The sequence below is a fragment of the Leucopleurus acutus genome, assembly GCF_964270905.1.
Source record: "Leucopleurus acutus genome assembly, chromosome: 7".
Lineage (NCBI taxonomy): Eukaryota > Metazoa > Chordata > Mammalia > Artiodactyla > Delphinidae > Leucopleurus > Leucopleurus acutus.
In genome coordinates, this window is record NC_139150.1 from 108,457,322 (window position 1) to 108,469,567 (window position 12,246).

Here is a 12,246-nt window from a genome sequence, read left to right on the forward strand (position 1 = left end):
GGTAGAAAAGGGGAAATGCTGTTGCAGTTGCTGAGAAAAGCAGCAACATGACTAGAAACAGCCGTGGGTGTGGAAAGAAGAAGAGATGGGAGGGTCACCACGGTGATGGGCTCTTACGCGTCAGCCGGCTGGATGTGAAAACAAGGGAGGGAGGGGGCTGAGAGCTGGAGGAAGCTGCCCCCACCTCGCCATTGAGACAGAGAGTCACGGGAGCTGAGCAGGTTCCGTGAGGAGACAGTCAGACCCTGTGTGCTGAGCTTGAGGCACCTGCACCTAAGTGGGGGGACAACACACCCAGGAAATTGGCCTGGCTCCCCACAAGTGCAGGCTTGCAGGTATGGATTTGGGAGCTTTCCTCACAGCTGAGGGTCGGTTCGAGAAGGTTAAGGCGATCATGCGGCATGAGAAGGATGGAGGTCACAGGGGAACCTTTAGAAGGTCTTTTGTTCAAGGGGCAAGAGAAGGCAAGCCAATGGAAGATCAGATAAAACAGGAGGAAGGAACTTCGGGGGGCAGCCAGTGGTGCACACGTCGGAGAAGAGGCCTTCGAGTTTGACGGTTGGTTGAATTTGACATCATGACCTCAATTTGGTCGAATTTGAGGTCATGACCTTCAAGAGCCATTTGTGTGGAGTGGTAGCCGGTCTGCAGGGGCTGAGGGCTGGGTGGGAGCCCAGGGATCAGTGAGTGTGCTCTGCTCTCCAAGAAGGTTGCCCTTGAGGGACTTCACCGGTGGTCCAGTGGTTAAAACTACGAGCTCCCAATGCAGGGGGCCAGGCTCAATCCCTGGTCAGGGAACTAGATCCCACATGCATGCTGCAGCTAAGAGCCCACATGCCGCAACTTAAAAAGATCCAGCGTGCCGCAACTAAGACATGGCGCAGCCAAATAAATAAATGTTTTTTTTAAAAAAGGTTGTCCTTGAAAGAGATGAGAAAGGGGGTCAGGGAGGGAGAGTGATGAAAGGATGGATGTGATGTGAGGATTCGTGTGTGATCAGGTGAGGGGAAATCCAGGAGGGAGAGAGACACCAGCGCCAGCACTTAGAGACGCCTGGGCTCCGGTGGGGAAAGAAAAGTAGACCCAGAGAAAACCAGCTGGCACAGAGTAGGAGTGGGGAGGTTTGTAACAGCTACGAGGGGAAGTTAGAGCCGCTTAGGGCTCAAGGGAAGGTTATAGAGCCACACTAGAGACCAGAGTAGTCGCTCCGGTTCCCAACTTTGTACAGCAGTTTCCAGTAGCTTAGGGTCAAAAACAAAGAGGGATGCTGGATGAACCCACAGTTGAAGGTCGTCAGTGTATGAACGTTAGAAGTCCAAGAGGGCAAAGGAGAATCCTTATTTTTTTAAGTTGTTTAAAATTATTTAAAAAAATACATCAAAAGATTCAAGCCATAGAAAAGATTATAGAGCAAGACATGGAAGAATAATCCTCAGTCTACCCTGTCGTCTTAGGAGCTGACATCATTTCCCTGACTTCAGTCTGTATTGGGGGAAAATAGTAGCACCTAGCAGTTGAGTTGTAAAGGCTGATGGCCGCACCATGAGTTCTGCATCGGAACTGCATAGACTGGGTTCCGCATGGAAGCAGCAGGGAAGCGGAAACGTGGACTGCCAACAGAAAGCACAGCTACTGCAGCCCTCTGCGAGGTTATCATTCATCCTGGCAGGAGGCTCTCGGCGGAAAGTCTCAAGTTACTTCTGCAAAGGGGAAAGGCAGGGATAGCAGAGGTGGGCTGAATGAGGGTTAAGAGAAGAGGATGGTGGTACAGAACCTACAGGGCTGGCGAGCTGAACAGTGGGAATGACTCCTGTGGCCTGCGTGCCTGTTGGACGTAAGGAAAGGCTGCAGTTGAGGGATGGGGTACAGAGTCAGCGAATCCCGGTTTCACTTAGAAGAGAGAGAGGTGATGAATTTGGACTCAGCAGATTCCAGGGTAAAGAGTTACTTATGAGCTGGAGTTTCATGATTACTGACGTTGTAAAAAACTTGCAATTTTGTGTGAGGTTTCAGTGGCCTCAGCCATCTAATAAATATTTTTTAAATGCCTCCTAAATGCTATTTCTGGGAATACAATGATAAACAAGACAAGAAAACTTCTGTACTAGTAGGAGGAGGCGGGCTTGTTACAACAGTGTTAGAAGCACTTTAGTAGGTTATTGTAAAGTGCTTTTTGTGGGGGGGCAGGGGATTGGATAAGTGACTGCCTGTCTGTGTTCTAAAAGTTCCAGTACAGTCCCTATTTCAAGCCCTGGTATTTAATAAGAAGTAATGGAGACTTCTTAAGTGGCAAGTACTGTGCCAGGTGCCCTGTTTAGACACTGTCCCTGACCTTGAGGGGTTCAAGGTGAGGTGAAGAGTCAGACAAGGGATAATTAACATACAGAAAGTTCAGGATGAGAGTGACCGCTGAACATCATTGAAGTACTGAGGTTTGTGGAAATAAAGACCACCAAAATAAGAATAAGCAAGTGAAGCCCTTTATTCAGAACTGCTATAGCAAGGGCATCAGCCCCCACCACTTGCATGTGGCAGAAACTCAGAGGCAGGCAGGGAGTGGGAAAACTTTATCAAAAAAAAAAAAAATGAACTCATCATTGTGCTCTGATGGGAGGAAGTTGGCAAGGGGATGCTGGAAGCAGACTAACTCGAAGTGGGCTGTCTTACGTGATTGGTTTGGGGAGCATGTTTGGCTTTCTGTGGTTGGTCCTGAGTTGGAAGTGGAGGCAAAGAATACAGAAGCAATTGATCAAGTCCTGACTATTCCAGGCCAGTTGGTGCAGAGGCTGTGGGACAGAACTGTGATACTGTATATGGTCTGGTCACTGTCTGTTTGTCCATTCCCACAGTCTCTGGCTGGGCACCTGGACCCGACTCCGGAGCTGAGGGAGGCTCCAGCTGTGCCTAGTAAACAGCAGCACCGTGCCAGATGCTTCTGTCTCCCTCTTTGGGAGGGAGATGGAACCTCACCTACTTTGTCTCTGTTATTTCCAGTGTCTGCCACATTGTTGTCGGTGCTCAGTGGGTGTTTGTTAAATCTGAAGAACAGATAAAGGAGAGGCCAGGGAGCTTCAGAAGAGGGTTCCTGAAGCAGGGGAGTCCACCTGAGCTGTAATGAAGGCGTGGCAGGTAACTTGGTGAGGACGGAGGAAGGGCATTCAGGGCAGGTGAATTACTTGAGTCCTGGGGTATGAACTACTGTGGCCTGTGTGGTGAGTGCTGCCAGGGCTGGATCAGGGTTTGAGAGTTGTCGAGTGACTGAATAGGAGGCTGAAATCCAAAGGGAATGTAGGTGACAAATGATGGGAGGATTTTTATTCTATGCCAGAATTCTCAGATTTTATCTTGAAAGGCATTTCCTTTGTGCAATTTAAAATTGAAAGAAGGGAATGTTTTTTCTGCAGGGTCCTTTTAACTGGCAGGGGAGTGCTAAAACTCTTAGCTTTATGTCTTCTGGCCAAAAGCAGTATACAAGTAGAGATATAAAGTTATAACTTGACAGAGTTTAAAAAAGGACCAAACATCAGATACAACGCAAAGAAATTGTAGGTAAATGAGTCAGTTCTCAGTGAAGCTCCCTTCAGTCTGTTTTTCTGTGTTGCCAGACTGGACTCATGGAACCAAAGTCAAGAAGCCCACAGGGTCTCACCTTAAGCTAATTAAAATCATAATACCTTATAAAATAAAATTGAAAGATTGAGATTACTCAAGCTGTTACATGGGAATGGATAGAGAGAGAGAGATGGTAAACTGACCTGTAACAGTTTGAGAGAGAAGGTGGGGCTTGAACCTCGCCGGAGCAGAGAGGAAAGATTAAGAGGAGAGATGTTTGTTTCTTGGATTCCAGAGAACTGTTGAATGACTTACAAAGGGCAGGTGTAGGGAGAGAAAGGAGGAGTTAGGGATGACATTTGGATTTTATAATTAGGCAACTGGGAGGCTGTTAGTGCCATTCACAGGAGAAGCAGTCTCAATGGGAGAGAGATTCCAGTTAGGGCAATGTTAAGTTTGCAATGCTGAGGGGACATCAAAGAGTTGCACTGTTCTGGAGGCTTGGGGGTATGTGAGCAAACAAAACAAAGTCTGTCGTCATTGAACTTATATTCTAGCAAGGAAAAACAGACACTAAACATCGTAAGTAAACTATGTATTTTATATCAGAACATGATCAGTGCTGAGATAGGCTGGGACCTGAGACCCTTTCCTGTAGTGCTTGCACCTGGACAAATGAGCAACAGAATACAAAGAAACTATAAGGGACTAAAAATAACTGCGTGGGCAGTTGGGGCAAATCCTGAACAATAAGATACAAAAAGACCAAAACCCAACTGGCACTTCTGAGGTGCCAGGAACAAAAGCAGGTACTACATGATCCCTGCACACAGTACCACCGAAGGGGTGGGCAGACCACCTAAGCCGCCCCTCCGGCCCCACCCACCACCCACTGATCTGCCTCTACCTTCCCCCCATTTAAGGAACAAGCTCTCCCCCCTTCAGAGAGTGAGCAAGGGAACCTGTTCCTTGTCTTCACTCCTTGGAGTCCCAGTAACGCCTTGCCTGAATTCCTGATCTGGCTTCATCAATTTCTATTGACTAAAGAGTCCAAAGACCTTAGTTAGTAACAATAGGACGGGAAAAACTAGAGCAGGTCGGGGAGTCAGCAGTGGTGAGGGTGAGGCAAGCTGTAGTATAAAACAGTGTGATGGGATGGGCCTAAATGAGGTGAGGGTTCAGCAAAGACTTGAAGGAGGTGAACGAGTTAGCCAATTGCATATCCGGGGGAAAAAATATTACAGGAAGAAGGAAGTGTAGACAAGCCGTGGGGCCAAGGAGGGAGGGGTTTGAAAATGCAGGTGAGACGTAATGGGGATGGAGGGCTATTCGTGCAGAGCTTTTAGACCCTCGTGGGGACTTTGGCTTTTACCGAGTAAAATGGACAGATACTGCAGGGTTTTTAGGCAGTGATCAGAGCTGCCTTAATTTTTAAAAGGATCACTGATTGCGGTGTTAAAATAGATTTGGTGGTTGGGGTAGCACGTATTTTTCCAGGGCTTGTGAGTGCTCTAGGATCGAGATAAAAATTTCCACATCACCCTTTGATAGGCCGTAGAAACGCTTCAGATCCTTTTTTGGGACAAAATTTACGTGCTCGAAGCCTCAGGCTGATTGCACCCATTCGAGGCGCGGCTGTGAGCCGAGCGCGTCCCGGAAGAGCTAATCTGCCTGGCAGGACAAACACGTGGAGGGCTTAGCGGGCTCTGGCCCGCTGGGCTCTCAGCGAAAGCCCGGCCGGAGCCAGCCTCCCACGCACTGAGCTCCGCCTCGGGGGGCTTCTCAAAGTCTCGGTTCGCTCCTCCAGCCCTGCACTGGGAAAACAGAGGAAAGCAAAGGCCCGCCCCCATTAGGAGCACCAATCCCGCTCGCCTGCCTCTTTCTCTCCCTCCAATTAGCTTCTAGGATGTGGTCCTCACGCCAGACACATCCCGCCGCCGATTGGCCGGCATCTTGCTGGTGCGAGCGGCCCAGGCCAATCAGCGCTCGCCGGTCCACCCTGCGAGCCCACGGGCAGCGGCGCGAGAGACCTAGGCCTGTTGAAGTTGGTTGGGAAGTGGGCGTGGCGCCGCCGCGCGGGGCTCGCCTTCGCCGCGCAGGGCCCGCCTCCGCCCCGCCCCAACCGCCGACTAATCCTTCTTTGGTTGCGGGTAGGGGCCATCCCGAGGTATCCGCGAGGTGAGCTCAGAGGTCCGACAGTTCGCCGCAGCCAGCATGGAGTTCGTGAAGTGCTTGGGGCACCCCGAGGAGTTCTACAACCTGCTGCGCTTCCAGATGGGGGGCCGGCGGAAGGTGATGCCCAAGATGGACCAGGTGGGCCGAGCATCCCTGCATCCCGGCGGAGCTGGGAGGCTGCGCGCGACCGCCGGCTTCTGGGCCTGGCCGGCAGGGCCCAGAATCCAGGGCCAGGGTTGCGGCCAACGGGTGCCAAACGCCTCGGGCTCCCTCCTTCCCTCGGGGGAGCAATCCCCTGACCCCTGTCAGGCGGCCCTACCCTTCCAGCCTGGTTCCCCTCTCCTTAATCAGATGTCGGGCCCAGCTGCCCTTGGTCTCCTAGGCATCCGCCCCCATCCCCAAGTTGTCTTGCTGCCTAAAATGTTAATGTTCGTTCACGACATTGGTTTTCAAGTAGTTTTGTTTCATATTGCGTTCTGTCCCTGAGATAGATGTTTTTCTGGGTTCTCATATGTGGGTTACAAAACTGAGACTGCATGGGTAGATTAAGTGGGAGAGGACGTGTGAAAGAATTTTGTGAACGTAATGAACTATGCAAATGTCAAGAATACCTTTTCTGGAATGAAACCTTACTCATCCTTCCAGTTTTCAGTTACACCACCTCCATAAGCTTCTCCCCCTTTCCTGCAGTCTGATCAAGCCCTTCTTCCTCAGTGCTCCCTGAGGTTTTTAGAATACTTGTCTACTTTTGCAAGGTCTTATTAATTTTCTCTATATCTGTCGATTAGTTACCCTGTTGGCTGCTTGAAGGCCAGACTTGGTTTTATTTATATTTCACCTTCCTCACTCCTGTACCCTTTGTTAAATGAATGCTTACAAAGGTATTTATTCCAACAAGAAAATCATTAAGTGATTATTGAATAAATAGATACATTCAACTGAATTAGTGGGGTTATATCAAAAGTTCTAAATTCTTTTCCCCAACGGAAGTAACACAAATACCGTCCTGTGTTTATACTCTTAGTTGTTGTCCTTTATTAAAACACTTTAGTTTCTCATCAGAAAGAAAAGTTTTCCATTTGTCTTATAACTCAGAATCCTTCTCATCTTTCAAGGTCTGGCTTCTGTGAATGCCACCTCTGTTGACCATTCAGCAGATATTTATTAAACATCTGTTCCGCTTTAGGCTTTATACTGGGTGCAGAAGGGCAGGATAACATGTATAGACAAATAAGACACCCAAAGATCTCATTGTCTTGTCAGGTCGATAAAATGTTATAAAATTGTTCATAGAAAGCTTAGGAAGTCACCATAACGAGATGCCTTTTAATGTTACCTGTGACCCTCCCTCGACCATTTTCTCTAGCACTGTTTCACCTTATATCAGTCCCATAGTCTTGTATTGCAGTTATTTGTCTATGGGTTTTATGTTCCCAAAGTACCTTTCAGATTTAAGATTCTATGTTTGATTCTGGACTTTAAGCTATTTGAAAACAGGAGTCTTGTTTGATGTACCTTTAGTGAATTAATGAACAAAAGGTGGATGCAATGCCCTCAAGATACCTCTAGGTTTTTAAACAAGAGAAACTTAAGTAACTGTGGCAGAATATAGTAAATGCCATAAGGAAATTCACAGAAGGGAAAAATCACCGCTGGCTGGGATAGGGGATTAATCTTTTGAGGGATGCCTAAAGGAAATACAGCCTTAAATTTCTCCTGTGCCTTGATCAATAGATATTTGTTTAATTAGGAGATTCTGGCTAAGAGTTCTTACTTGGCCCTTTCCTGAAATTATTTGCAGATATTTATGTTACTGTGTATTTGTGGGTTTTGGGGGAAAAAAAATTCTGTTCACTATTATCAGATGCTTCCAGGGATCTGTGACCCAAAACAGAAAAATAGTCACTGCTTTACAATCCAGGATATACAGTTTCCTGAACACCTCCTGTGACAGGTAATTCACTACCTCTGGAGACTGCCCATCTCCAGAGAGTTCTGGTTTTTAGGAGGTGTTATCTTACAGTGAGGGAGGGAGCCTGATTCCTCCAGCTCCATTTTTCTTTCTCAAGATTGCTTTGGCTATTCAGGGTCTTTTGTGTTTCCATACAAATTGTAAAATTTTTTGTTCTAGTTCTGTGAAAAATGCCAGTGGTAGTTTGATAGGGATTGCATTGAATCTGTTGATTGCTTTGTGTAGTATAGTCATTTTCACAATATTGAGTCTTCCAATCCAAGAACATGGTATATCTCTTCATCTGTTTATGTCATCTTTGATTTCTTTCATCAGTGTTCTACAGTTTTCTGAGGACAGGTCTTTTGCCTCCTTAGGTAGGTTTGTTCCTAGGTATTTTATTCTTTTTGTTGCAGTGGTAAATGGGATTGTTTCCTTAATTTCTGTTTCTGCCCTTTCGTTGTTAGTGTATAGGAATGGAAGAGATTTCTGTGTATTTTGTATTCTGCAACTTTACCAGATTCATTGATTAGCTCTAGTAGTTTTCTGGTTGCATCTTTAGGATTTTTCCCTGGATAGTATCATGTCATCTGCAAAGTGACAGTTTTACTTCTTTTCCAATTTGTATCCCTTTTATCTCTTTTTCTTCTCTGATAGCCATGGCTAGGACTTCCAAAACTATGTTGAATAATAGTGGCGAGGGTGGACACCCTTGGCTTGTTCCTGATCTTAGAGGAATTGCTTTCAGTTTTTCACCATTATGAATGATGTTTACTGTGGGTTTGTCATATATTGCCTTTATTATGTTGAGGTAGGTTCCCTCCATGCCCACTTTCTGGAGAGTTTTTATCGTAAATGGGTATTGAATTTTGTTGAAAGCTTTTTCTATATCTATTGAGATGATCATATGGTTTTTATTCTTTAATTTATTAATATGGTGTATCACATTAATTGATTTGCGTATATTGAAGAATCCTTGCATCCCTGGAATAAATCCCACTTGATCATGGTGTATGATCCTTTTAATCTGTTGTTGGATTCTGTTTGCTAATATTTTGTTGAGGATTTTTGCATCTATTTTCATCAGTGATATTAACCTGTAATTTTCTTTTTTTGTGATATCTTGGACTGGTTTTGGTATCAGGGTGATGGTAGCCTCATAGAATGAGTTTGGGAGGGTTCCACCCTCTGCAATTTTTTGGAAGAGTTTGAGAAGGATAGGTGTTAGCTCTTCTCTAAATGTTTGATAGAATTCACCTGTGAAGCCATCTGGTCCTGGACTTTTGTTTGCTGGAGGATTTTTAATCACAGTTTCAATTTCATTACTTGTGATTGGTCTGTTCATATTTTCTATTTCTTCTTGGTTCAGTCTTGAAAGGTTGTACTTTTCTCAGAATTTGTCCATTTCATCCAGGTTGTCCAGTTTATTGGCATATAGTTGCTTGTATAGTCTCTTATGAGCCTTTGTATTTTTGTGATGTCAGTTGTAAATTCTCCTTTTTCATTTCTAATTTTGCTGATTTGAGTCCTCTCCCTTTTTTTCTTGATAAGTCTGGCTAAAGGTTTATCAATTTTGTTTATCTTCTCAAAGAACCAACTTTTAGTTTTATTGATCTTTGCTATTGTTTTCTTTGTTTCTATTTCATTTATTTCTGCTCTGATCTTTATGATTTCTTTCCTACTACTAACTTTGGGTTTTGTTTGTTCTTTCTCTGGCTGCTTTAGGTGTAAGGTTAGGTTGTTTATTTGAGATTTTTCTTGTTTCTTGAGGTAGGATTGTATTGCTATAAACTTCCCTCTTAGAACTGCTTTTCCTGCGTGCCATAGGTTTTGGGTTGTCGTGTTTTCATTGTCATTTGTTTCTAGGTATTTTTTTTATTTCCTCTTTAATTTCTTCAGTGATCTCTTGGTTATTTAGTAGCGTATTGTTTAGCCTCCATGTGTTTGTATTTTTTACAATTTTTTTCCTGTAATTGATTTCTAATCTCATGGCGTTGTGGTTTGAAAAAGATACTTGATACGATTTCAATTTTCTTAAATTTACAGAGGCTTGATTTGTGACCCAAGAGGTGATCTATCCTGGAGAATATTCTGTGAGTACTTGAGAGGAAAGTGTATCCTGCCACTTTAATTATATAAATATCAATTAAGTCTGTTTGGTTCATTGACTTTTTTAGGCAGTCTCACCATGCTGTGGACTTAGAACCATGGTCAGCCCAGATCCCTTCAAGGTCTGTTCTTCCATCTTGATGTCCTCCTGAAAGACTTTTTAAACCTAGATCTTTACCTTTTAGGTAAAGGGTGTCATAATAATGGCTAACATTTATTGTGCTCTTACTGTGTGCCCAGTGCCTCCTAACGTGTATTATTTAAACCTTCCAGTAACCCTGTGAGGAAGCTACTATTATTTCTCCTGTTTTTATAGATGAAAAAAAAGGCACAGAGAGGTTAGTTATTGCCTGAGGTCCCACAGCTGTTCACTGGTGGAGACCGCCTTTGACCCTGGCAGTCTGAGTCCAGAGCTCACTCTCTTGACCCCATCATGCTGCTGGTCATTAAGGTGATGGGCCAGAGAGTCACATTAAGCAGAGGGTCGTTCAGATTCAGCTAAAAGCTGAACACGCTTTGTGTGATGGACACAGACTGGAAACCGTGTATCCTCAGTCGGTTCCCAGCCTGATGGAGAGCAGGTGTACAAAAGATACCTAGGAAGTGCCAAGTCATCTTAAGTGCATTGAGATTTCAGGAAATTTTAGTGAAGTAGAACTGTTTTACAGTGAAAAGTTTTTAAAAAACACAGAAGTGCTTTGCAAAGTGTAGGGCCTTGAAAAGAGGTATTAGATTTAGATTAGTGGGGGAGGATCCTCTGTGGGGAAAGCCAGTATGAGCGAAGTCATGTAGGTAGGACTAAGCGCAGTGTGTGTGGCTGGAATTGACTGCAAAGTGCAGTGGGTACATGTGGGAGTCCAGGAGCTGAGCTGTATTCCGTGAAGCAGGCAATGGTCAGATGCACCTGTGGCACTATGAAAGCAGTAGTTTTGGAACAGTAGTTTGGCAGGTGAATGGAATTAGGGGATTAAACTGTGAGAATAATCAAATTAATAACGATAATAGTAATATTAATAGACAGCATTTATTGAGTTCTGTGTTCCAGGCACTGGAGAAGCTCTTGAAGTCTGTTATGTCAGTGTTATCAGTTAGCTTTCGTTGGGTAACCACCCCAAAACGGAGTGGCTTAATTCTGGAGACTGGGTGCACAACAGTGTGACTTAGCACTCCTGAAGTGCACGCTCACAAATGGTCAAGATGGTCAATTTCATGTTACGTATATTTTACCGCAAGTAAAAAACCAAACTCAGTGACTTAAAATAACAACTGTTACTTAGTTCACAGTTCTCTTGGAGAGCTGGGGTGTCCTGGTCTGGGCCAACTTGAGTGATTTCTACTGGGTTTGCTCAGCTGGCTGGTTGGCATGTGGCTGGACCATCTGATTAGCAGGCTGTAGGCTGGAACATTGAGGGGAGGCTGGGCCCTGTGTGTCTCATGCAGCAGGCTAGCCTGGGAACTCTCCTCTATTGACTAGAATCATGCAAACCCCAGTGTGCACGCACTCTTCCGCTTTCTGCTTGACTCACAGTTGCTACTGTCTTCTTGGCCAAAAAAAGTCACAAGGGGAGCCCAGGTGTGAAGAGGTGGAGATAGACTCCACCTCCTGATGGGAAGAGCCACAAACTTTGTGGCCATTTTGTAACTTACCATACTTAGTCGATCTTGATGACAACGCTAAAGAGGTAAGTGCTATTGTTACTGCCAGTTTACACATTAGGAAAGTGTGGCATAAAGGAGTTGAATTTGGAAGCTCTCGAGTGGTGGTTCCATGATGCCATCCCTGGCCTGTCTGAAGACCTTCATGTTTCCACTCTGGAGGCCACCCAGAATAAAGAGCACAGGCTTTGACTGGTCCCAGAGAGCTGATCACATTCCAGTGCTGTCACGTGTGCACCAGACACTTCACGGGCACACAGCAATTTCTGGCTTCTATCTGCCCTTCCCAATTCTGTTGTGCATTTCCTCCCTCCCTCCCTCCTTCCTATCCTTCCTATATTCATTTAACAAACATCTGGCCGCCGGTTGCATGCTTGATATTGTTCTGGGTGCTGGGATAAAACGGTGAACCAAATAGGTGAAGACCTTGCTTTTGCGAATCGTACATTCTAATAGAAGAGAGAGAGAAGGAAAAAAAAGCAAATATACAATATTTCAGGTGGAGAGAAGTACTACAAAGGAAAATGATAGAAGGGCAAGGGAGCTGAGTGTCTGAAGTCAGGGGACACAATTTATAGGGTTGTGATTTGGGTCCAGAGACTTCTCTGTGTCACATTTTCTTCTCTATGAAATGAGACTTGGAAAAAATGGTAGCATTGGATACCTCTAGAGGCAAATGGGTGGCCACAGTAAGGGGTAGGGGTAAGACTTTTCACAGTGTAATCTTTTAAATTTTTTAAAAAGTGAGACCTGGGCTATTTCCTCTCCTAGCTCTAAGATTTGATGAGCAATGCAGTGCAGTA

The 12,246-nt window shown here is 45.1% G+C and overlaps 1 protein-coding gene across 1 annotated transcript in view; it reads left to right on the forward strand.

The window, feature by feature from the left end:
* Window positions 1-5,745: 5,745 nt before the first annotated feature.
* Window positions 5,746-12,246, forward strand: part of FDFT1 (farnesyl-diphosphate farnesyltransferase 1) — a 41,891-nt gene continuing 35,390 nt past the window's right edge. The window contains exon 1 of the mRNA XM_082842990.1: window positions 5,746-5,865. Coding sequence (XP_082699116.1) covers window positions 5,767-5,865 — 99 coding nt within the window. The 5' untranslated portion in view covers window positions 5,746-5,766. The remainder of the gene's footprint in view (window positions 5,866-12,246) is intronic.